General features: G+C 36.8%; 1 protein-coding gene across 9 annotated transcripts in view; it reads right to left on the bottom strand.

The window, feature by feature from the left end:
* CEP128 (centrosomal protein 128) overlaps nt 1-22,825 on the bottom strand; it is a 476,123-nt gene that overhangs the window by 54,307 nt on the left and 398,991 nt on the right. For all 9 annotated transcript variants that reach the window (XM_074392897.1, XM_074392891.1, XM_074392894.1 and 6 more), the window contains 2 exons: nt 4,143-4,220; nt 183-296 (listed from right to left, as the gene is read on the bottom strand). In XM_074392897.1, coding sequence (XP_074248998.1) covers nt 183-296; nt 4,143-4,220 — 192 coding nt within the window. The remainder of the gene's footprint in view (nt 1-182; nt 297-4,142; nt 4,221-22,825) is intronic.

Genomic DNA, 22,825 nt, shown 5'->3' with positions numbered 1-22,825 from the left:
TAAGCACAAACTTTGGATTTATATTCTCTATTTCCACAGAATTAAAAATCTATTTAATATATCAATGAAAATATATTCTTTCACAAGTGCCCTTACACAAATACTGCAGAGGCTGCTTAAGAGGTTGTAGCCTTAAACATGGATACTACTTAAAGACTAAAAATGTATATAAAGAACATTACTTTGAAACTTTTGGTTCTGTACTTGGTGTCATCTCGGTGATGCTGAAGAGCATTTCTGCGAACACTGTATTTAGAATATCTTCCATCAATTCTCTCAGATGAACTGCAGGAATCCTGGAAAAAACACAAAGGGTCTGAACTGGTAGATAAAAGAAAATTAGTGCTTGAAATTAGAAGAAGAAAGAGTTTACACATAGATAAAAATGATAATAAATAATTACAAGAATTTATAGATATATAGAAGAATCATGGATGATCATCGAGAAAGAAGGAGGCTACACGCAGTGGCTCGCACCTGTAATCCAGCACTTTAGGAGGCCGAGCTGGGAGGATCGCTCTAGTCCAGGAGTTTGAGATCAGCCTAAGCAACATGGTGAAATCTCACCTCTATAAAAAATAGAAAAATTAGCTAGATGTGGTGGTGCATGCCTGTAGTCCCGGCTACTCAGGGGGCTCAGGTGGGGGGATTGCTAGAGCCCAGGTGGCAGAGGTAGCAGTGAGATTGTGCTACTGCACTCCAGCCTGAGTGATAAAATGACAGAATGAGGCTCTGTGTTAAAAACAAAAAACAATAGAAAAAGAAGAAAATTGTTACTATGGATAAACCCATAAAAAATACAATGTATCCCACAATGGTTACCTGAATTTTTGAAACAACTAGTCCCTATGCCATTCTATAGTGACTGATACCCTTTAGAACAAGGTTCAAGAAGCAATGTGCTATCCAAAGGTGTCACTGTTGATACATGCCACATTTGGATGCTGTGTACTATCCCTTGGATTGGTACTTGGCATCGATATATTCTTGTTTTTAAAAATTGTTACCTGTAAAACTAGAGCCCTTTTACTTCACTTATCCATAAATAACATCCTATCTTTTAACTATTATGTCACATAGATTTTTAAACTTAAGGATAGCTCCCTTGCCTTTATAAGCATAAAAAGATTCAGGTAATAACAAAAATTAAGAAAACAAAATTTTCTAGGGCTTGCCTTTCTTTTCTCTTCATTTCTTGCAGGAAGAAGGAACACAGCAAACAGTTGCTCTATAGACAATTATTTAGACATTTCTATTATTATTTAGGGAGAAATTAGAAAAAGAAAAAGGACAACTGATTTTGGCATGTAAAAAAAAAAAAAAAACAAAAAACAAAAAACATATATGGGATTTAGTGTCCCTCAAAGTCCCAAAAAACCTTAAACTTATTCAAGCTAGAAGGGGTATTATAATTCTGAAGTTCTCATGCTTAGTACAAAAACAACACAATTCAAAAACCTCTAAAAAACTAGAGCTCAGGGAAGTTAAGAATGATTTGCCCAGGGCTGGACAATTTGTGGCAGATTAGGCTTGGAACCTAGTGCTATTCCCTTTCCACCTTATCAAAAATATACTGTTTAAATATGAAATTGTAGAGCTGAAATAATTTTTTTTTTTTTTTAGATGGAGTTTTGCTCCTGTTGCCCAGGCTGGAGTGCAATGGCATGATCTCAGCTCAATGCAACCCCCGCCTCCCGAATTTAAGCAATTCTCCTGTCCCAGCCTCCCAATTAGCTGGGATTACAGGCATGTGTCACCACTCCCAGCTAATTTTGTATTTTTAGTAGACACAGTTTCTCCATGCTGGTCAGGCTGGTGTCGAACTCCTGACCTCAGGTGGTTCGCACACCTTGGCCTCCCAAAGTGCTAGGATTACAGGTGTGAGCCACCATGCCTGGCCAATCATTCTTTCAAAATGAATATGACCACATTTAAACAAGAATAAAGTCAGGCCTATCTAAATAGGATAAGGTCTGTACTCACATTTAAGTCATAGGCTATGGTACTATCGAGAAATACGTATACAGGAACCCAGAGATAATATTATTCAAGTGCCTCACATGAATGTGGTCATATCTCCTGAGACATTAAGTGACTTTTGTCTGGTGCATGAATTTGGACAAGAACTTAGGTCTTTGCATTCCTGTTCACACCACACTGATTTTTCGAATGTTTAAAGGGTTTGAATAAATATAATCTACATCTAATAATCTCAAGGCTTTATGTATTTTCATTTAAGGCTATGTCTAGTCATTTTTATTAAGTTGATTAAAATCAGCTCTTTTAAATCACATAGAGAGCTTTAGAATACAGGTAGAATGGATTTTAAGCTAAAAGCAGCAGGGCGAAGCAGATGGGCTGTGCTACTTTGCACAGAATTAGATCCCACCTCCAGTTAGTTTATGGGCTCCAAGCTTCAGTGTCCTCATCTATAAAATGGGCAAAAATAACACCCATCTATAGGGTATCTGGAAGACTAGGAAACATGTACCATAAAGTACTTAGCACCTGCTAAGTATTATGCAGTGAGTGCATGACACTTGCTAATTAACTTTTCCTTTTCAAGCTAAAGGTTTCAATTTTAATGTATTGGAAAGTACAATGCTGAAGTCTGAAAAAGATTCTCCCCAAAAACGTCACTAGGCATCTTAATATGTGAATCTGTATGTACATGAGCTAGACTTGTAGACCATCACTAGCTCATGGGATTAAAAATAATAATAACTAGCCTTTTGGTAATAGTAGAGAATACAATTTTTAACTTTTACTTACAAACATTCTGTTCGATGTAGACAACTGGGGAAAAAGTGATCTGTTTCTGGAGGTTAAACTATATTTTTATAGTGGTATAAGACAGGTTTCTATTTCTCAGTGACAAGTGCCACCTGTTTCCCATTCTTTCTCTTGTCTGCCCTTCATTTACTTAGAGAATTTCCGTTAGTTAGAAGAGAAAAAAAAAAAGACTACAGGCATAACATATTGCCGGTTATCACATCAGGTTGTTTAAGAGTAAAGAGAAATTGCATTGTTTTGGACATGGTTTCATAATTCTTTGATAGCTATTTAAACTGCAAATATATAATCAAATCATGAGAAAGAATCACAACTTTAGGGAAATATATTTTAAACACTTGGTTTTGTTCAATTTGGGATGGTCTAGCTTACCAGAGGTGTCAGCTAAACTGGATCTCTCTAAAAAATGTTAGTTACTGAACTAGCAAAAGATGCTTAATGTAAGGTAATTTTAAGATAGTGAAGACCTTGGAACCCCATCATATCAGGGCTTCCAATAAACCAATATGGCATGATCTAGTTATTTTCCTGTACACTGTATCTTCGAATAATATGTCAGATCTAAACAGAACCTAAATATAACATGAGTTATATTTTAAGGGCAGTGTGAAATACGATTACATGGTTGCCTAAAAGAAATCCTCCCATTGTTTGTTTCAGCTATGCGAGGTCAATAAATGATAAATCATGAAAATTTTACATTATATATGCAGCCCTAAGGGTATATGTGATGTTCTCTGGACCAGATCTTGTCTGGCAGGACTGGCAGCAGAAATATTTGTTTTGCATATCTCCTCTATGAGGAATTTTAAAAATCACACAAGGTAAATTAACACATGTAACTAATTAGCTTGATAATGAAATGCTTTGTGGTTAGAGTTCTATCAATAAACGGCCATGAATTATGAAATGTAAAACTTCACGTGGATTTGAATTCATGTGTCATAGTATAAAGATAACCTGTGAACTACCGTATCTCTAAAACAAACAGTACCCAAATAATTCCCAAATTAAAATGCTAATCAAAAAAGTTGTCTATTGACAGTATAATGGCGTAACTCCCTCTAATTTTTAGGCTTTTCTAAATTATTGTTAAAGCTTTATGGGACCAACTAAGCTTTTAGTAGTACAGTAAAAGTCTCTATTTTCCTATCTTGTGCTAATATGTTTCACTGTTTTCAATTCTAACTTCACAAATGTCAATATACTCTGATAAGATGGTATGCTAAAAGTTCCCAATGTTTTTTCATCCTTCTTTCTCCTCTATACTTTTCTTTGCACATCAGGAAGATGTCAAGTGTTCTCACTCAGATAAAAATACTGAAAGAGACAAGCCAACTCTTTCTCACTCTGAAGTCTTTGAAATCTTCTAGTAGGCTCAGTTTCTCGGGCACAGACTCCAGATGGTCCAAGGCCACTCGGGTACTCTGAAATAGAAAACATAAGGAAACCAAACATTATAAAAAATGTATTAATACTCTCAGAATCCACATACTAAAGATCAGATGCACCACTGGAAGAAGCAGTTCAAGCTGTAGATTTAAGACAGTCAAATAAGAACAGATATAATAGTATTTCCAAGATAAATGTATCTTTTGAAATCAGAACTATTTCATTTCAAAAAGTATATGAGATGCATTTGCAAGACTGACTCAGATACAAAAACTCTTCCTGGATAATTGATTTCAACTGATATGCTGTGAAACTTTCAATAGAGCATTTCATATTAATATTAATTTACAAACCTGCTTCAGTGAACATCAGAAATAAACCACAAGCTAATACTGAGAAATAGATGAATTTGCAGTTACTTATCTATGGAGCATATTAGAGATTCTCAAATGTTGCCGTTATAAAGAAGAAAAGAGTTCTCAGCAATTATTTCAGTTAAAAGGGAAAGAGGAATGGTTCTCAAGATTTGGGAGAAATATCTGAAATTAAACATTTGCTACAGGGACACAATATCCTAAGTCACAACACAACATCATAAGTCACAACATCATAAGTCAATAACTTATTATATAGTCTTTAATGAGCTAATCACTGTTTCACCCACCTGTGAACATTGAGAGAATGATATGAACATTATTTCAAAGCAAACATGAAATAAAAGGGTAAATGGTAAAATACCCTTCAGACCAGAGACTGCATATATGTCACAGGCATCTCTGTATTCTCAGTCCTGTCACAATGCCAGACATCTTAGGCAGGCAACAGGTGCTAGCTCTTAAATTTAAAACAGAGTTTAGCTGTTCAACAATAAACCCTACGGCTGGTGCATGGGAAGAAAGTGAAGTGTCCTGCAAGAACCTGGACATAAATTTGCACAAAGTTGTAGGGAAGTTGGTTGCCACTCAATATTCCATACGCTTCCCTACTTCTTCCCTGTGAAAGGTTCTGAACAATGGACTCTGAGAGTGCTCACTTCTGGAATGAGACAGAAGAACCTGTGTGTTCCCCCTTCTATCCCAGCCCCTGCCACGAAGCCACTTGCTCCAGAAGGCATAACTACCAGATTAAGATGAGAGCTGCCCACCAGACTGGACTTCACATGAGTCATGAAATAACCTGTATTGTGTTAGCCGTAAGATTTTAGGGTTTGTTAGTTACCAGTGCATCATATAGCATTAAATACCACAAATAATACTTACTCTGAGAATTAAATAATGAAATTGTAAGATAAATAAGTAGTCAACTGGCTCATTTTGTAGAATAGGGAATCTTTCAATTACGAGTATGTTAAGATTTTTTTTTTCTTTTTCTGAGACAGGGTCTTGCTCTGTTGTCCAGGCTGGAGTGCAGAGGCACATTCATAGCTCACTGCAGTCTCGACCTCCTGGGCTCAAGGGATCCTCTGACCTCAGCCTCTGAGGATCTAGGATTACAGACACACACACTACCACATCCAGCTAATTTTTCTATATTTTTTTCTCTGGAGGAGTTGATTATTTTCTCAGTTAACTTTCCTATTTGAAATCTTCTATCTCCCTGAATAGGGAGATGCTGTTCTCTGGTTGGCATACCCAATCCAGAGCCTCACTGATGTAGTTTCCCCCAGAACGTATACTTTATGTCTTTCACAGGGTTCAGGGGTAGGGGCAGGTATGGAGACAGAGGGCTGAGGGTTTAACTCTTTCTTACAGACACTTTCAGTTTACCCATCCACCCACTCCTTCCACAGTAATTGAGCTAATTACTCCAGTGCAAAAGCCTTTCCAGAAGTTTGCAGGGCGAATGGTATTCTATTGCTTTCTATCGATATCCCATTGGCAGGTCCTTGATTTTCACCTTTTCTGTTCCAAGTCATTTTACCACTTTCCAGTGTTCTGTGAGTTGGAGTAATAGATATCTTCTAGTTTTGACATGTGTCAATCAGTTTTTCTATTTCTTCTTATCCTTACTTTTGTAATGAGATTTTTGAGAAGGGCAGAAACACCTTCACTTTGCCATTCTGAAAAGGAAGTCTATGTGCTGTTTCTTCAAGTTCATAAAGTCTTCTTTTTCAGGGTCCATTGAAAGGATTTAGTATTTTGTTCCTTCTGCTTAACATTTATATTATTGTTAATCTTTAGGCCTCATGTGCTCACTTACACTACCATGTGTTTTAAACAACTCCACTTAATGTTTTCACGTGTAGGAAAGATTCATCAAAATGATGTGTTTGTTACTATCTGCCACAACATGCAGGCTTAGGAGCAGGCAGTTTTAGCCACCGTATATGCTATATTCATTTAAATAATAAAATTAGAGGTTTTCTCAGGAATTATATTTACTCCTGAACAATAAAATATAAAGCAATGCCCTGATGATTTTAAAGCAAAATTTTATGCATTGCATAAAATCTTCTTCATAGACACATTCCAGTGGTACCTGAAGTATTAAAACTTTACTTCCTTTTTTTATCCCATAATTTTTCTCATTTAGAAGTGATCTTCTGAACCCAGGTTAAGTAAGTAGGTAAAACTCATTTTGTGCTCAAAATAAGCAAATGATCGCCTGTCCTACTGTAAAATGCAGCATGTTATGTAAATCGTTCTGCTTAACATTTTCAATCAACCAGGTGACTACATGAAACCATCCCTTTCCTTGCATGTGTTTACATACTGTTTTTTGACGGTGATGTTTTTGGACGTATATTCAAGTGGCTATGTTTTTGTGAGTGATTTTTGAAAAAGTCCTTGACTCCTTCTTTTCTCAGTGCAGTTATTTTTATTCTCGCCTCTCCTGCCATGTGCCCCCTCCAACTCCCATATCTCCATTAACTGATCTTTATACTTTCTATTTATTTCACTTGTGGCTCAATTTATGTTCCATGTATGCATTGATTCTGAATACCTTCCTCAGTATCAGAAACTCTTTCTGGTACGCCTACCTTTCTTTTTATGCTTATATTCTAGCCAATTAACAACAAACATGTATTTTGGATATCATAGAAAGATCCACAAACATAGATGGCATACTTTCTGCTTGTCAGGAGCATTTAACTTACCCAGGGGAGCAAAAGATTTAATAATTATACAAAGAAAAAAGTTATTTGTACTTATTTTAAGGGACTTGCATGCACAAATGCTGAACTATTTAGGGCATTTACAAGAAGAAGATGTGAAGAAACGAAGACAATGAGTCCAAGCATACGGGCATCTCAGGTCTCATAATTTCATGGCTAAGTTATATTTTTGGGAAAAAATGTATTTTTGGCTCTTCTCTCTCTCCCTCTCTGCATGTATGTGAGTGTACTTAAAACTGCCACTTTGACATACAGACTCAAGAACATGAATAACATTACAACTTTTTTTTTTTTTAAGATTGGTTGGAATTCCGTGATTAGAATCTTGTCACATTACTGGAGATTTCAAAATTACTTACATTCCAAAACTCATAGCCAGAGAGACAAGATCCATTAGCAGATTAATAGTTTAAGAAACTTGCTGTATTTCAGAGATGGCGTAAGGACCTATATCATGTTAATTTCCAGGGTGAAATACTTTGTGCAAAGTCAGGGAAACCTTTTATTTTTTATGTTGATTAATTTTTTTCTACCTTAAATTACATAATGCTTTAAAGGCATGGACAAGACCCTACTGTTAGAAAATTAAGGGAGCAAAGTTTATTTCAATAATGTCACCAGCAAACTGAAACGTGCTTGTCTTTAATTTTCATTATTCTCTAGAATAAAAAAATCAGATGCTTAAAAAGGGGTTTAAAATTAGTAAACAAAGAAAAGTTCACAATTAAGATTTCACTTCATAAAGGGCCTGTACATTGTGTATATTTGGTTTATCTCAGAGGCTAGAAGAGCTGGACTTCCATGGGTCTAGGAGTAGGATCAAAGCAGACGATCAGTTAATCTTAGTCCACTTTAGTAGCAAAATGAAAGACTGAACCATAAACACATAATTCAATTTTGAATGCACTTCATGACCCTTATACTACCTACCATACTAGATATGTATGTATTACTTTTCTCATCATTATACAGATGAGGTAACTGAGGACTGGACAGTGTACATAACCTCCTTGCAGTCAAGTGGTGGCAAAACTGATATGCAAATCCAAGTAATCCGAATGCAGAAATGGGAAGATTCTTATTACAAAAATATTTTCATGGCAAATCGCCAGCTAAAAAGGAGGATGTAGAAGCTGTAATAGTGAGTGCTTTATGTAAATTCCTAACCTCCCTCTAGCTATCACTCTCAGCAGCTAGATTTTGAAGATGTGTCCTTGATAGGCTTATTTCTGGAAGAAAAGTTTTAAGATGAAATCATAAAGAATGTCATACCACCGGCACTAAAGAGTCTGTACTCAGGACCATGTGTTCAAACACACACACATACACACACACATACATACACACACACACACACACACACGTCACACACACGAGTGGGTTCTGGATAGTCTTTCTGTTGATTAGAGGATGTTAAATGTCAGAGGAGTTTTATGATATATCACTGACTTTTCTTTTTTCATAACATTTAACACTAGTGACACATAATACTTGGACCCCAAAAGGTGTTTCAAATAAATGTGTGGCTGAACACAGAAAAGGTAGACTTACCATATTCTAATGAATCTTGACCTCTTTATTAAAAACCCAGAAGCACAAGTTTGATGTTTTATGTATTTTCTCTAGACTAAGGGCAAGATCAAGTGATAGAAGCAATAGTGAAATTCAGAAATCTTGTCTAATAGGCCCTTTGGCTTTTGTGCCTACAGATATACTTGGCTCTCTGTTGACAGAGCAAAGAGGAAGCTGTCAGTTAACCATTCTAAAATCTTCAACAAACACCAAACTCCAGTATAGACAGAGTTCAGCCATCTGTACTGTTCCACAGTACATTTTTCCTTAGTAGTTCCTTTATTTTTGACTGCAGGGAAAACTGAATAATATAGTATGACAACATAAGTAGCAGTAATTAGGAATTAAAAGGGGAATGCATCACAATTCTTAGATTTCTGTCTCCTGTACAGAAAACTTAAGGAACAGATTTTAACCATAAATATATTTTAGTATTTACACTGCTCTTTGAAAAAAGATGCACATTTATTTTCTTATTAACATATAAGAACTACAATTTTCTTATAGTGTTATTGAACTCATATGTGTTTTGAGTTTTAGATGATGAATAAATTAAAGGAGATGATATCTACATCTTTATTTTAAAAATAAATGTGTGAGTTTTTGGCACTACACACATGTTAAATAAACAAGGCTATGAAGCAGTTTATTTGGGTTCAAAAATGCAATTTTATTTCATTTGGAAACAGATCCACTGCAAAACTTTCCTGACAAATGGCTGAAAGGTGGTAAAAGGACCTGAGTAAACACATTTCAAGGAGAGAAAGGGTGAGATCATAAAAAGGATAGACTGTATGCCTTTTCACTTGTGGTAACTCGATCCAGCACAGCTGTATTGGCTTCATAGGGCCCTGTTTTCCAAATTGTATAAGACACTCACTGGAAACAAACCAAACAGTAGCAGAGGATAGACCAGCAAAGTCATGGTGTTAGTGCACGTCCTTTATGACCCTCGGTGTTCAAAGTTATCTGAATTTCTTGGGATATCAGAGAAGTCTTCTATTTCTAGACTGTATTTTATGAGCAGTCTAAAAAATCAGATACCCACTTAGAAGTGTTTACATGTGTCTTGAGGTAAAAGGGTACATAAGGCTTGTTAAGTAAAAATGCGAGTTAACATGGCACTATGACATCAGTGTCTACATTTGACTAACATCTAGAAGAGCTTTTGTCAACAACATATTCAATTTGTCATCATATAACACCACTCTAGTCAAAAGTAGCAGAAGATCTCCTTTAAAAAGCAATTATAAAATTTGGGAATAAGTAACATATTTTCACTGAAAACTGAGATACAGAAGGCTTTCTAGGTATTTTTCAACTCTCATTCACACTATTTTTTTAAGAGAGGAACTATATGATACACAGAATCTGCTTTCTTATTTATTGCTTTCTTATTTCTTATTGCTTTCTTACTTCTAGGTATAACCAAATTATGTTACAGTCAACTCATCATCTTCTATTAGCTTAAAAATATGTAGCATTTTCTCCAAACGAGTGATTTGAGTTTTTTTTTTTTTCCTTTCAATAAGGAAACACCAAGAATGATTTGATGGAGAAAGGAAGACAGAGGAACAAATAATCATATCTCTTCCCCCAAGGATTCTTGAGATTGTCTCCTTTAATATCATTCTTGCCACTCCCTGATATAAAGAAAAAAGAACATACAAAGACTAATGAGGAGTTTAATGCTCTCTGTGTGCTGAACAATAAACTAGGCACTTATAACTGTTTTACAAGGAGGGTCTTGACATCTACAATCTATTTAATTGTAATCACTTCATTTTTTAAAATTGAACATAAAATGTACTCACATGGGAAAGAAATTTCAGAGCATTTGCAAAAAAAAAAAAAATTAAGTGATTACATGTTAAAAAATGAACAAACAGTATAAGCAAAGGTTTCTTGGAAGAGACTGTGTTTAGCAATTTCTGCTATGGTGACAGGTAAAGAAACTATGCTTCTAGATACACAGGTCTCAAACACATGTAACCAGATGAATGATGAAGAGAAATGGAAGGTATGCTGCACTGGAAATCAGCATCCCTAATTTGTGGATATTCATAGTTCCAGTAATGCTACTTACTTGTGTTTTGTGATTTTGGGAATATAACTTTGCCCTGCCCTTCTAAGCTTCCATATCTTATTTGCAAAATGGGGCTAAATAATGGTCTTTATTATTCTATAACCCATAGAATAATACATTCACATTCACTTTCGCACTTGTGACTATCAAGTACTTACTTGTGATAGTCACGGTAGGAGAGTGAATGTGAATGTGCACTGAAAATTGTCAAGTACTTTTTAAACAGCAATTAAAAAAAAAAAAAAAAAGCTGAATCTGTGTGGTACTATCAACTCCAGTAACTTCCAAAAGGAGAAGAGGTCAATGACAATCTAAAATTAAAGCTAATAAAAACGAGCCAACAGAGCACAAAGCAGAAACAAGCCAAACTTAAACTATATCCAGTATTTAGAAATGCATGTACTATTCTACAGACATAATCTAAGATGCTAAAGTAATGGAAGTGTAATGGCACATACATTACTTTTGTATGTACTGTGCCTTCCATGCAGAATGTTCCCTCCAATTTCCTTATCTGGTTAACACTTTTCCCTACAATGCTATGAGCATCTTCAAGTGTACCAGATATGAGAAAGAAATTTACAGAGCTCACCCAGATACCCTAGATACCCAGATACCACCTATATTCAACCATAAATGGTATGTTATACATTTGCTTTATTGTATATCAATTCATCTCTCCCATCACTGTCTATCCTTTGATCCAACTTACTTTTGGGGTGCATTTCAAAGTACACTGTATACATTAATGCACATTCCCTTAACTAATTTAGCATTCATATCATCAACTCCACTTCATTTTTTTTTTTTAATGTAGAATTTGGCAATAATGAAAAGCACAAATCCTAAGTGAACTGGTTAACTTCGATTTTCTTTCACATGTCAGCTTAGTCATCACTTCCTCGGGGAAGGCTCCCTGGCTTTCTCTGATACTGTGAAACAATCTCTCCATTGCATCACGAGCTTCACTTTGGCAACCCCTATTGGAGCACTAATATTATATTCATTTGTGTGACTGATTAACGCTTGCATCAACAGTGGGCAATAAACATCGTGAGGGTAGGGAATGTGTGTCCCCAGCATTCCACCAGGTGCCTGACCCAGGAGAGGTGTTCAATAAATGCTGTGTAAACAAATGAATGAATATTATTCGATGAAGGAAAGGTTTTCACATTTATTCAGTCTGCAAATATTTACTGAATGCCTCAGACACTGTTATAGAGGGGACAAGGTAAAAACTCTCTTGTTCTCAAAAACAGAAATGGGAGAGAAACTAACACGTTCATAAAATGTGATGTCATAAATGCTCTGAAGAAATGTAAAGCAGGGTAAAGTGGTAGGGAGTGATGGGGTTTCTATTTTAGACACAGTGGTCTGTGACAGCCTCTCTAATGCAATGGTTTTAGAGCAGACTAAGTCATGAGCATCGCTAGAGGAAAGTAATGGGGACAGGATAAACTCAGGGCCAAGGCCCTAAGGAGGGCAACCTGTCTGGAGCCTTGCAAGAACAAATAGTGAGGAGCCCGGTACAGCCAGGTAGGAGCTCACTGCCAGGTGAGGCCAAAGATGCCTGCAGCAAGAGCTTTTAGAGCCTTTTTGGCCACAGTCAAAATTTTGTATTTAATTCTTAATGAGATGAAAGGTCTTTTGAGAGTTTTGAGCACGGGAGTGACATCCTTTCATTTACTCTCTAAATAAATATGAGGATGTTGTTTAGAGAACAGACGGCTAGCACCTCACCCCTAACCGGGAGAAGGTCTTGTGGAGTTTGGGAGTACTGTGTGAGGGTGAGATGGGCATCTCACTCCTACATTGGGGACCTGCTAAACAGCAGCAGAAATTCTGAGACCTACCTCAGGGTGTCCTTTGCATAGATCTCTGTGAAAAATTTATTGGGAGAATGGGCAGAATCCCCAGAAGGCCAGTGGTGCCATACCAAATGCTCCTGATTTACCCAAAACACTCTCACCTCAAAAGCATGCATTTTGACTGTGAACTTCTGAAAATGTCCTATATGTCCAAAAAATATTTTCTTTAATCATATTTTTACTTGTGGCATCCTTCTGATTAAGGACAGGCAGCAAGACATGGTAAAAAAAGATCACTGATAAGAACAGGAGATCCAAGGTTAGAGCTCAGCTTTGACAATGCCTGTTGTATGAACTTGGGCAAATGATTTAACCCATGGTTCTCAGGTTCTAAGTCAGGAAAAAGGGGAAATAGGATCTGAATATCTCTAATAACCTTTTTGGCAAGAGTGTTAGTCCACTGTAGCCGTAACTTCTTCCTATAGCAGGTTAGGATCTGCTTTTTAAGCTTAAAAGTTGGAAACAGTATAGGGAAAAAAAGATGTTATACAGAAAGCAAACTAAGAAGAAAGTACACAGGAGTTCTTGGGGTTAATATTTACTACCAAAGAATACCTATAGGGTGGGAAAAAACCTTCACTCTTCTAAGGCTGAAAGTGAAGCTAATGACTGTGTTAAAAAAAAAAAAAGGAAAAAAGACATTTCTGTCTCCTTGGGTGTTTGCCCATCAAATTACCAACTCCACATATTTGTCATGTTGTATTTTTAGAAAGATGCTTCCAAAAGCAGGCAATCAACTTGCTTTTCTTTTTTTTTTCACCTTATAACTGGCCTAACTTAAAAAAAAAAAAAAAAGATCTCACAATTTTCCCCTTATCTAAAGACTGCTAATTATCTTCTGGTTTAATTGCCACAAATGTTATTCCATACTTCTGCTTCTCTCCTGAAAGCTTCGATGCCATTGTGACTTTATACATGAAGGTCTATCTGTCTGTAATGTTCTCTACACATTGATTAAATTAGCTCACTGATTCTCCCACAAGATTCGGCTTGGTCACTACCTCCTCTAATATGGCAATTAAGAGCAGAAGCTCTTGAGGCAGTCTGAGTTTAAATCCTGGGTTAGTCACCTACTGGCTATGTTTCTATAGAAAAGTTCCTGATCTCTCTACACTGGGACTCAGTTTCCTAATTTTGCAGAGTTGTTGTAAGGATCAAATACATTACCACACGTAAAGTGCTTTGAGCAGGGCTTGGCATGTGGTAAACACTCAATAAATGCTAGCTATTACTACAATGATAATACTAGTTGTTATTCTGTGAGCCTTTCCTCTAAACTCTGGGTAAGGGGCCCATCCTTAGTATTTCCTATGAGCATACCTATCTACCATCCTGTGTGTAATCATTTTATAATGTGTATTTACTTGTCTCCTTCAGTAAACTGCAAATTCCTTAAAGGCAGGGTTTTTGTTGTTGTTGTTGTTTTGTTTTGTTTCGTTTGGTTTTGTTTTTGAGATGGAGTTTTACTCTTATTGCCCAGGCTGGAGTGCAACTGCATTATCTTGGCTCACTGCAACCTCTGCCTCCCCAGTTCAAGCGATTCTCCTTTCTCAGCCTCCTGAATAGCTGAGATTATAGGTGTGCACCACCATGCCAGGCTAATTTTTATATTTTTAGTAGAAACAGGGTTTCTCCATGTTGGTCAGGCTAGTCTCAAACTCCTGACCTCAGGTGATCCCAAAGTGCTGGGATTACAGGCGTTAGCCACCATGCCCGGCAGGATGAGATTTTTATCTATATTTCCTGAGCTGAGTACTTGGTATCACACACGAATAAATTTCAGTTTTATTAAACAAAACCTTCTCATCATAAACATAAATAAAGATACATTTAGAACTTACAAATATGGTGGCAAGAAGAAATACTGCAAGATTATATTTTAAATGTAGAATTTCAAAATTGACTATCTTTGAGACACAGAATATTTCTCAACAGACTCAAAATTAAAGAAATAATAAAAACAAAAAACAGAACTGAAAGAAGAAAGAGAGGACAGTAAAGTTCAGCTAAACAGTATAGACTGAGTTAAAGAGAGGAAGATGGGAACCAAGTCTTCTGTGGTTGCTCTGAGGTGGCGTAGGGGGTGAGTGCCCTGCAGAGCAACCTGCTTCCCATGGATGAGTCGACAGGAGCTTAGCCTTGCTAGACAATGATGGGACACTCAACACAGGGCAGATACTGAGAAATGCTAATCATTTCCCTGAATCCTGCAAAGCCTTGGCCCCAAGTCCTCAAGGCACCCTAAGTAGGTAATCACATTTGTCTCTTCCATATTTAACCTGGAGCAGAAGGCCCTGATAAAGAGCTCTGATTAGGAATGATAATCGTTCTGGCTGAGGTCGGGGCCAGGTTGATTTACTTAAAAGTACTTTGGTGAGGTAAACATAATTAATCTTCTCTATTCTCAAAATAAAAGGCTATTTTCTTTTTTAGAGATGTTCTGTGTTCTCAAAGAGAATGACAAAACAAATTAATCATTTTCCATTACTCCACTACACAGTGCCTGGATGTTGAAAGACCATGTGAACACCTAATCCCCCTATATGGATGAGTTTCTTTAGACAGGCAGATCAGATCTAAATAGAAACCCAGCAAGGTATTTTATTTTTATCATTGTGGCATAGAGATTTAATTCAAAATTAGGTGAGATCAACTATGCCTATATTTTTAAAGTTTGCTTTCATAATTAATCCTTTTTTGAACACTTAGAAACGCTCTTCTGGATCTTGTACCAAAGTGTTTCCCTGACAAATGCTGCCAAAGCAGACAGAAGCAGACTAGCAGGTATATCTTAAAACCTTCAAAAATCCAGCTGCACTACCTCAATGAATCCTCATTGTCACACCACACTTAGTTAAAAGTACCAATAATCTGAAGTTAGAGCACTACATTTTGGCAGACAATTCATCTAAACAGCTAAAGTTAAAGGCTAACTTTAAGTATGTTTGAGATGCTCTATTAGGCTATATCCTAAATGGCTGAACAAAAAGTATAAAAGGGTACGTATGGAGTATATGTGGGCACAAGTATATGTTTTTGAAGTCGGCCAGTTGCTGAATTTTTAACCACTGGCTGAGAAAAATGGATCATGAAAACCAGTAGACACAAACAGCTGACAATGTTATGTAGTGAGCAAATTCATCTAACATTTGCCACAATCGTTTTCCTGAAACTCCAATAGCTAGAAAGTCTTTCCCCTTCCCTCCGAAATGAAAGCCATGTATTCATTTAACTGGACAACAATGAAGCTTTGTGGCTAGTGGTCAGTATGAAAAAGAGCCGGTCTTGCCAAAACAATTAGAAGTTTTGAACTCAGGTCCCCTCCCCTGCTTCATTTTACATATTCAACTAAAATGAGTAAGTCCTGCAGCCTTTACTAGACACATTAAAAACTAAAAGTAGCCAAAACCATACAACTTTGGACATTTCAAGTGTGCTATGAAAACTCCAGAAAACATGCAACTCTGGAAATTAGGCAGGATTTCACAAAAGCTTATTACAGAGATACTAGGTATGGCATCCAGTCTTTCCTGTATTCAACAAGCATTTACTAGCACCTACTATATGCAAATCAAATCTACAGCATCTCTATACCAGATTTCATTCTGCTAAAGCTGACCAGATTTAGCTCAAGAACATTCTTTGGGTTTCTGAATGAAATAGGCCAATAGAGGTAAACATGTACATTGTATCATAATTTTTCATTTTTTCCCCATTAAATTGAAAACTCTTTTACATAGGGACTGTATTAGTTTGGCAGCTAAGTAGTAAAATAAATAATAAAAATACCATAGGCTGGGAGGCTTAAACAACAAACATTTAGTTCTCACAGATCTGGAGGCTGGAAAGTCCAAGGTCAAGGCTCCAGGACAGGCGTCCGCAAACTTTTTACACAGGGGGCCAGTTCACTGTCCCTCAGACCGTTGGAGGGCCGCCTCATACTGTGCTCCTCTCACTGACCACCAATGAAAGAGGTGCCCCTTCCTGAAGTGCGGTGGGGGGCTGGATATATGGCCTCATGGGGCCGCATGTGGCCCACGGGCCATGGTTTGGGGACGCCTGCTCCAGGAGATCTTGTGTCTGGTGAGGACCTGCTTTCTGGCTTATATACACAGCCACCTTTTTGAGGTGACCTCACATAACCAGGAGAGAGGTCTTCTCTCTAGTATCTTTCTCTTTTTACACCGGCACTAATTCCATCATGCAGGTTCTATCCTCATGGCCTCATCTAAACCTAATAATCTCCCAAAGGGTCTACCTAACTTGCTAGCTTGCAAGTTGGGCAAAATCATCACGATTATACTTTGGGCAATACAATATATATATAAAGGAATCATATAGAAGGATGTTGGAATCAATGAACTAAATAATCACTATGACAATATATAAATATATATACTATATACATTATAGTATATATATTATATATACTATATATTTATATATTGTTATAGAGATAACATATAAAGTATATATTTATATATTATGTTACAGTGATTATTTAGTTCATTTATTCCAACATACTTCTGTGTGACTCCCTCATTCCTCTATGTTCATATTATTTTAGTTCTTTCCAGCACAGTTAGAAATAACTGATGAATAATGATAAAATAATTTCCAGAATGATAAAATAGCAAAATGTCTCAAGAATATGAGATCGTCAAGATCTATTATGTATCTGCAAGACAGAATGGGACTTATTCTATTTTAAAAATAAGGAAAATCTCTATTTGTGCCTTCATAGAAGATCTTTTTAAAAAGGATAAAAATTTTTTAAAAAATCAACACTTAAAACCTTTTTAAAACCGAGATTGGGTTCAATTGACCCTGATGCTAGACTGAAAAGTAAACTACCCTTGAAAAACTCTCAACCTTTTACCATCATTCTCAGAATCCTCTTCACCCTCTTAAGTTTCAAATTTCCCCTCCCTGTGAGTCTACCCAAACCACTCTGTGGCATATGATAGGACTTTAAGAAGTACTTGCCCTATGCCACCCTCCAATGCCGTGCCTATAAGAAGGAACCATGCTTCCTACTCAGTCCATTGCATGTAGTAGTTGGTTATCACATGTTGAATGGAGAAATGAATGAAAGGCAGTGAGTGTGATGCAACAAAGGATTAACACAAGGAAACATCAGAAAAGGAAGATGAGAAAGGTAGTTCACATAATCTTAATCAATATAACAGCTATTACACTGGTTTGCCATAACAAACAAAAACCGCTAATTTGTTTTTAACTATTTATATAGTTTCCAAAGAAACAATTTTGTAAATCAGTCAATTTGTTGTAATTTGTTAAAATAAGAGATTTAATCACTTGGCGAATTCATGACTGGGAAAACTGGTCCTTGAAGTTAGGTCTGATAAATTTTAATGTGAATGAAAGGCTAAAATGAAGCTCCCTAGAGAGTCTTGGATGGTTACAGAAAATAAAGTGTGAGAAAGAATCTTACAATTGTTGTTTTAGTAGATTAAAAAGAAAAAAATAATGGGAGAAAAGACATGACGTTATCAGTAGAAAAGACATGAAATTAAGTCTGTGAAAATGAGTGGGACAAAATCCAGTAGACATGAAAGCAGAGTAACACCAGTTTTCAGGGGACATATTAAAGGCACATTCTTGAAGGACATGTTGAAGATGGCATAAATCTGACTCTCAACCATGGCTATACATTATGATCATCTGGAAAGCTTCAAAAAACACTGGGTCCTATCCCAGGTCAATTGAATCTGGGGGTGCGGGTGTGTTGAACTAAAATTACTAGGGTTATTAAATAAGAACTTAAATCTAAATTTCCTGGAGCCTACATGTAAATAGCTGAACTGAATTTTGGAGGTAAAATTAATATGACCAGAATGGCAATACTAGGACAGAATGCAAATCTCCTGATTAATGAGCCAAACCTTTCCAGTCCACATTCCATTCCTGCAACTGGTAATGACTACATCAGGGAGGATTTTAAAAATTATTATTATTGTTGTTGTTATTTTTTGAGATGGAGTTTTGCCCTGTCACCCAGGCTAGAGTGCAATGATGCAATCTTGGCACAATGCAACCTCCACCTTTCAAGTGGTTTTCCTGCCTCAGCCTGCTGAGTAGCTGGGGTTACAGGTGCACGTCACCATGCCCGGCTAATTTTTTGTATCTTTAGTAGAGACAGGGTTTCATCACATTGGCCAGGCTGATCTCTAACTCCTGACCTCGTGATCCACCCGCCTCGGCCTCCCAAAGTGCTAGGATCACAGGTGTGAGCCACTGCACCCGACCCAGGGAGGATTATTTTTAAAATATAGAAAAGGAGTTTCCCATCCATTATTTCATTTGACCTTCTGGGCAAACCTGTGACACAAGCAGGACAAGGATTAGGCCCATCTCCTAGATAAGAGAAAACATGCTTGGGGAAGTTAAGTGAGTCGCCCATGTGAAAAAGCCAGAATTCACAACCAGGTCTTCTAACTCCTATCCACCAGCGTTGGAGACTTTTACCTTACACTGTTGCTTAATTCCTACACTTCTGGAACAAATGTACTCTTCTTCAAGGAAAAACTAATGTAGAATTAGAAGCTTTGAAGTATTTCACAGAAAAATGAGGTTTCAGTTAGAAATGAAAGGGATAAAATGAAAATCAGAAGTCCTTGGAAAAGAAGATGTAAAGGGAGTACCTGAAATAATCTAAATATTTTAACTCAGTGAGTCTATGTTTCAGTGGCTTTCTAAAGCTACTATATGGCAAATGCCTGATAGCAATCAGCCAACCATATCAAGGCCTCTGCTGTGGATAGAAAGCATACGTAGATGTTAGGAGAGAAAAACATTGCAAACACTCCAGAAAATCACTCATGGAAGACCAGCTACGCAAAATAGTTAACAAGTGAGCCTGAAGAGAACAACAATAGTGACAGTTTGGCCTTTTACTGTTTGATGTTCAAATATAATGTAATCGGGGCATATGATAGGATGAAATCATATACTAGTGTTAAATAATTAACAAGAGACCACTTTGGGTATTTATATTAATAGTACTAATAGGACAGTTTATACTCTCTTCAGCCTTTCATCTGAGATAAAAGTTTAATAAAAGCTCTAAACAAACTTTATAAAATCTTGTGTAAGTGGTATTACAGCTGTTATGCAGATGCATAAAAAAAGGTCAACTGAGGTATTTAATATCACAAAGCTCAAGATAGAACTAGTAATGCAATCTAGGGGCAGGCTAACTCTTTATCACTCAAAAGGAAGAAAACTGGATCAAAGTTGTGTTAGGAAACTCCATTTACCAGTGAGCTTAGGACATATTATGACAATTTTCAGTATGGTCCAAGAATGTCCACACCCTATTTCTGAGTCTACTTCTTACCCTGCTCAAGGCAAATATGGGATTTGATGGCAAAGTTTCTTCCTCTTCACTTTGTATCATTTACTAGATACTTGCAAACCGTTCCTTACTCATATCTTCATTACTCTCACCAGTCACAAGTGGAGAATGTGGAATAGAAAGAATGCTGTGTTGCTAATCAGGACATTTAAACTTTAGCCCTAGTTTTGTCACACTTAGAAATTCATAAACTCCTTTGGCCTCTACACATTTCTTGAATAGGGTGAGGGGTTTTGACGAGGATCTCTAGGATCAAGTTCTAACATTAATCTAAAATGTGAGAAGCATTGCAGCAGGCACCTTGTCTGCAGTATGCTTTATGACAGTGTCAGAACATGGTAGGGACTTAATAAATATCTGATACATAACATAATATGATTAAACTAGGGTAACCTGTTTGATAGTAACTATTGGCAACATGGAAATTTTCTGAAGACCCCAGATTTTTAATTCCTCCCACATTAGACTAAAGCCTGTTAGGAAGAGGAAATTTTTTTTTTGAGACAGTCTTGCTCTGTCACTCAGGCTCGATCTCGGCTCACTGCAACCTCCGTCTCCTGGGTTCAAGCAATTCTCTGCTTCCACCTCCCAAGTAGCTGGAATTACTGGTGCCTGCCACCACGCCCGGCTAATTTTTTGTATTTTTAGTACATACGGGGTTTCACTGTGTTGCCTAGGCTGGTCCTGAACTCCTGAGCTCAGGCAATCAGCTCGCCTTGTCCTCCCAAAATGCGGGAATTACAGGTGTGAGCCATCGCACCTGGCCCCCCGGAGAAGAACTTTTAAAGATGATCTGGTTCAGCCCAATCATAACAACAACAACAACAACAACAAAAACATAATTGAAATTCAGAGAGGTTAAATAATTTGGCCAGGGTCATGTGCCTGGCTATGGTAGGACATGACCAGAATCAAGATTTTCTGACTATTAATTAGATACTATTTTTTCTCATATCACTTTTCATCATTTAAAACTAGTCATACAATAATTTTCAGCTAAAAATTGAAGGTAATTTGTTAAAATTAGATGCAGAAAATGAAAATTATTTGTATCAGTTTTTCATTAAGACTATTTAAAATGTGTATAAAATATACTATTCCTACCTACTATATATTGTGAGTATAATACAAATACCTTATTTTATAGTTAAGTTAGGATCTTAAAAAATATCAAATATACTATCATTACTCTGAGATTTCACCCAGATAGGGGCTCCCTTAAAGAGAGCAGAAGGCACTTCTTATGTGTTATATTTTACAGAAAGGTACTGCCATTGTTTTAAAATATACATTCATATTATCCTCACAATATAAAGCAAGAGCTTTTACCCAGAGAATCGTTGTTCTTAATATTGTTTAGAACACATTGTCCACCAAGGAAGTCAGAAAGTCAGTACGACTACTCATCGGCATCAAATATGACACTGTCAGTCTGATCTCCAAACACGGAGCAATTCACTAGTACTAAATTCATCTGCTGGTGAAATTGCATTTCTTACGCAATTTCTCAGTGATACCTTTCTTATGTTACCATGTTTATGAAAAATTTGACAAGGCTGTAGAAAACAATTTTTGTAGACTGAAAGAAGCCTCACATTTTTTTTCTAAGTTGGCCATCACTTTTTACCACAAAGTTGTAACTCTGCATAAACAGCCCACTTGTTTAGTAGTATTTTCTACATTTGACCATAAACAGTGATGTTTCAGAAGCTTAACCCTTTGAAGATATCCCCAGTATTGGAAAAGGTATGTATTTTAATACTGACTAACATAGAATACAGGCTGTGTATTTTGGGACAAGGTGGAGAAAGGAGAATGTCTAGATTGTTTCACCCAAGATCCCTCATGAGAGATTCATGAGGATATTTCCGTTTGCCCTTGATGCGAATATACAGAAGGTAGACCAACATTAGAGCAGTGGGAAACTTGGCAGAACGGGCTAGGACAGGGTTTGTGCAAAACCTTTTTCCGGTTTCAGTTTGAATGGGTTCCCAGGAAGTGTCAAGTCTGAACAAATCCAAAATTTTACAATGTAGCTCAGCCAAAACTGCTGGGATTCACCTGATTCTGGGTCAACACCGTAACAGAGCACACTGCGTTTTATTTGGTGTAAAGCCAATTGGACTGAACCTTTCAGGCAACTTCAATGAGAGGCTCATAGACTTGGCAAAACGAAAAATGAACCTAGCTTGATCTTTGGTTTTAAAACAGCAAGTTCTGGCTTTGTAAAGAGATAAAGGCAAGTTTTCCTTAGCTTCAAGATTCTGACAAATACTTAGGAGAGGCATTGCAAATAATTAACAGTTATTTGGCCAGATCTACATTATCAAGTCAGTAGTTTCCTCAGCTTAACAGTGGCACTTTTAGTAAGTACGCTAACTGATTTGGGTCTATAAATTCCAAAGTGACCTAGAGTGCAATTTAGTGTTCAAACAAAGAGTGATGGCTCTTCTTCAACTTCTGTGTCTGTAGAGTGATTTGCGCATGCAGTAGCATGAAGCACAATTAGTTCTAGATGCGGGGTAAAATAGAAAGAAAATTAAAAATAAAAACCCGAAGAGCAATTGTCTACTCCAACACAGACAGATGTAATAAGTGTATAAGACATTATTTAGTCTGTA

This window comes from Saimiri boliviensis, chromosome 2 (assembly GCF_048565385.1).
Source record: "Saimiri boliviensis isolate mSaiBol1 chromosome 2, mSaiBol1.pri, whole genome shotgun sequence".
NCBI lineage: Eukaryota > Metazoa > Chordata > Mammalia > Primates > Cebidae > Saimiri > Saimiri boliviensis.
This window is presented reverse-complemented; position numbering and strand designations above follow the sequence as displayed.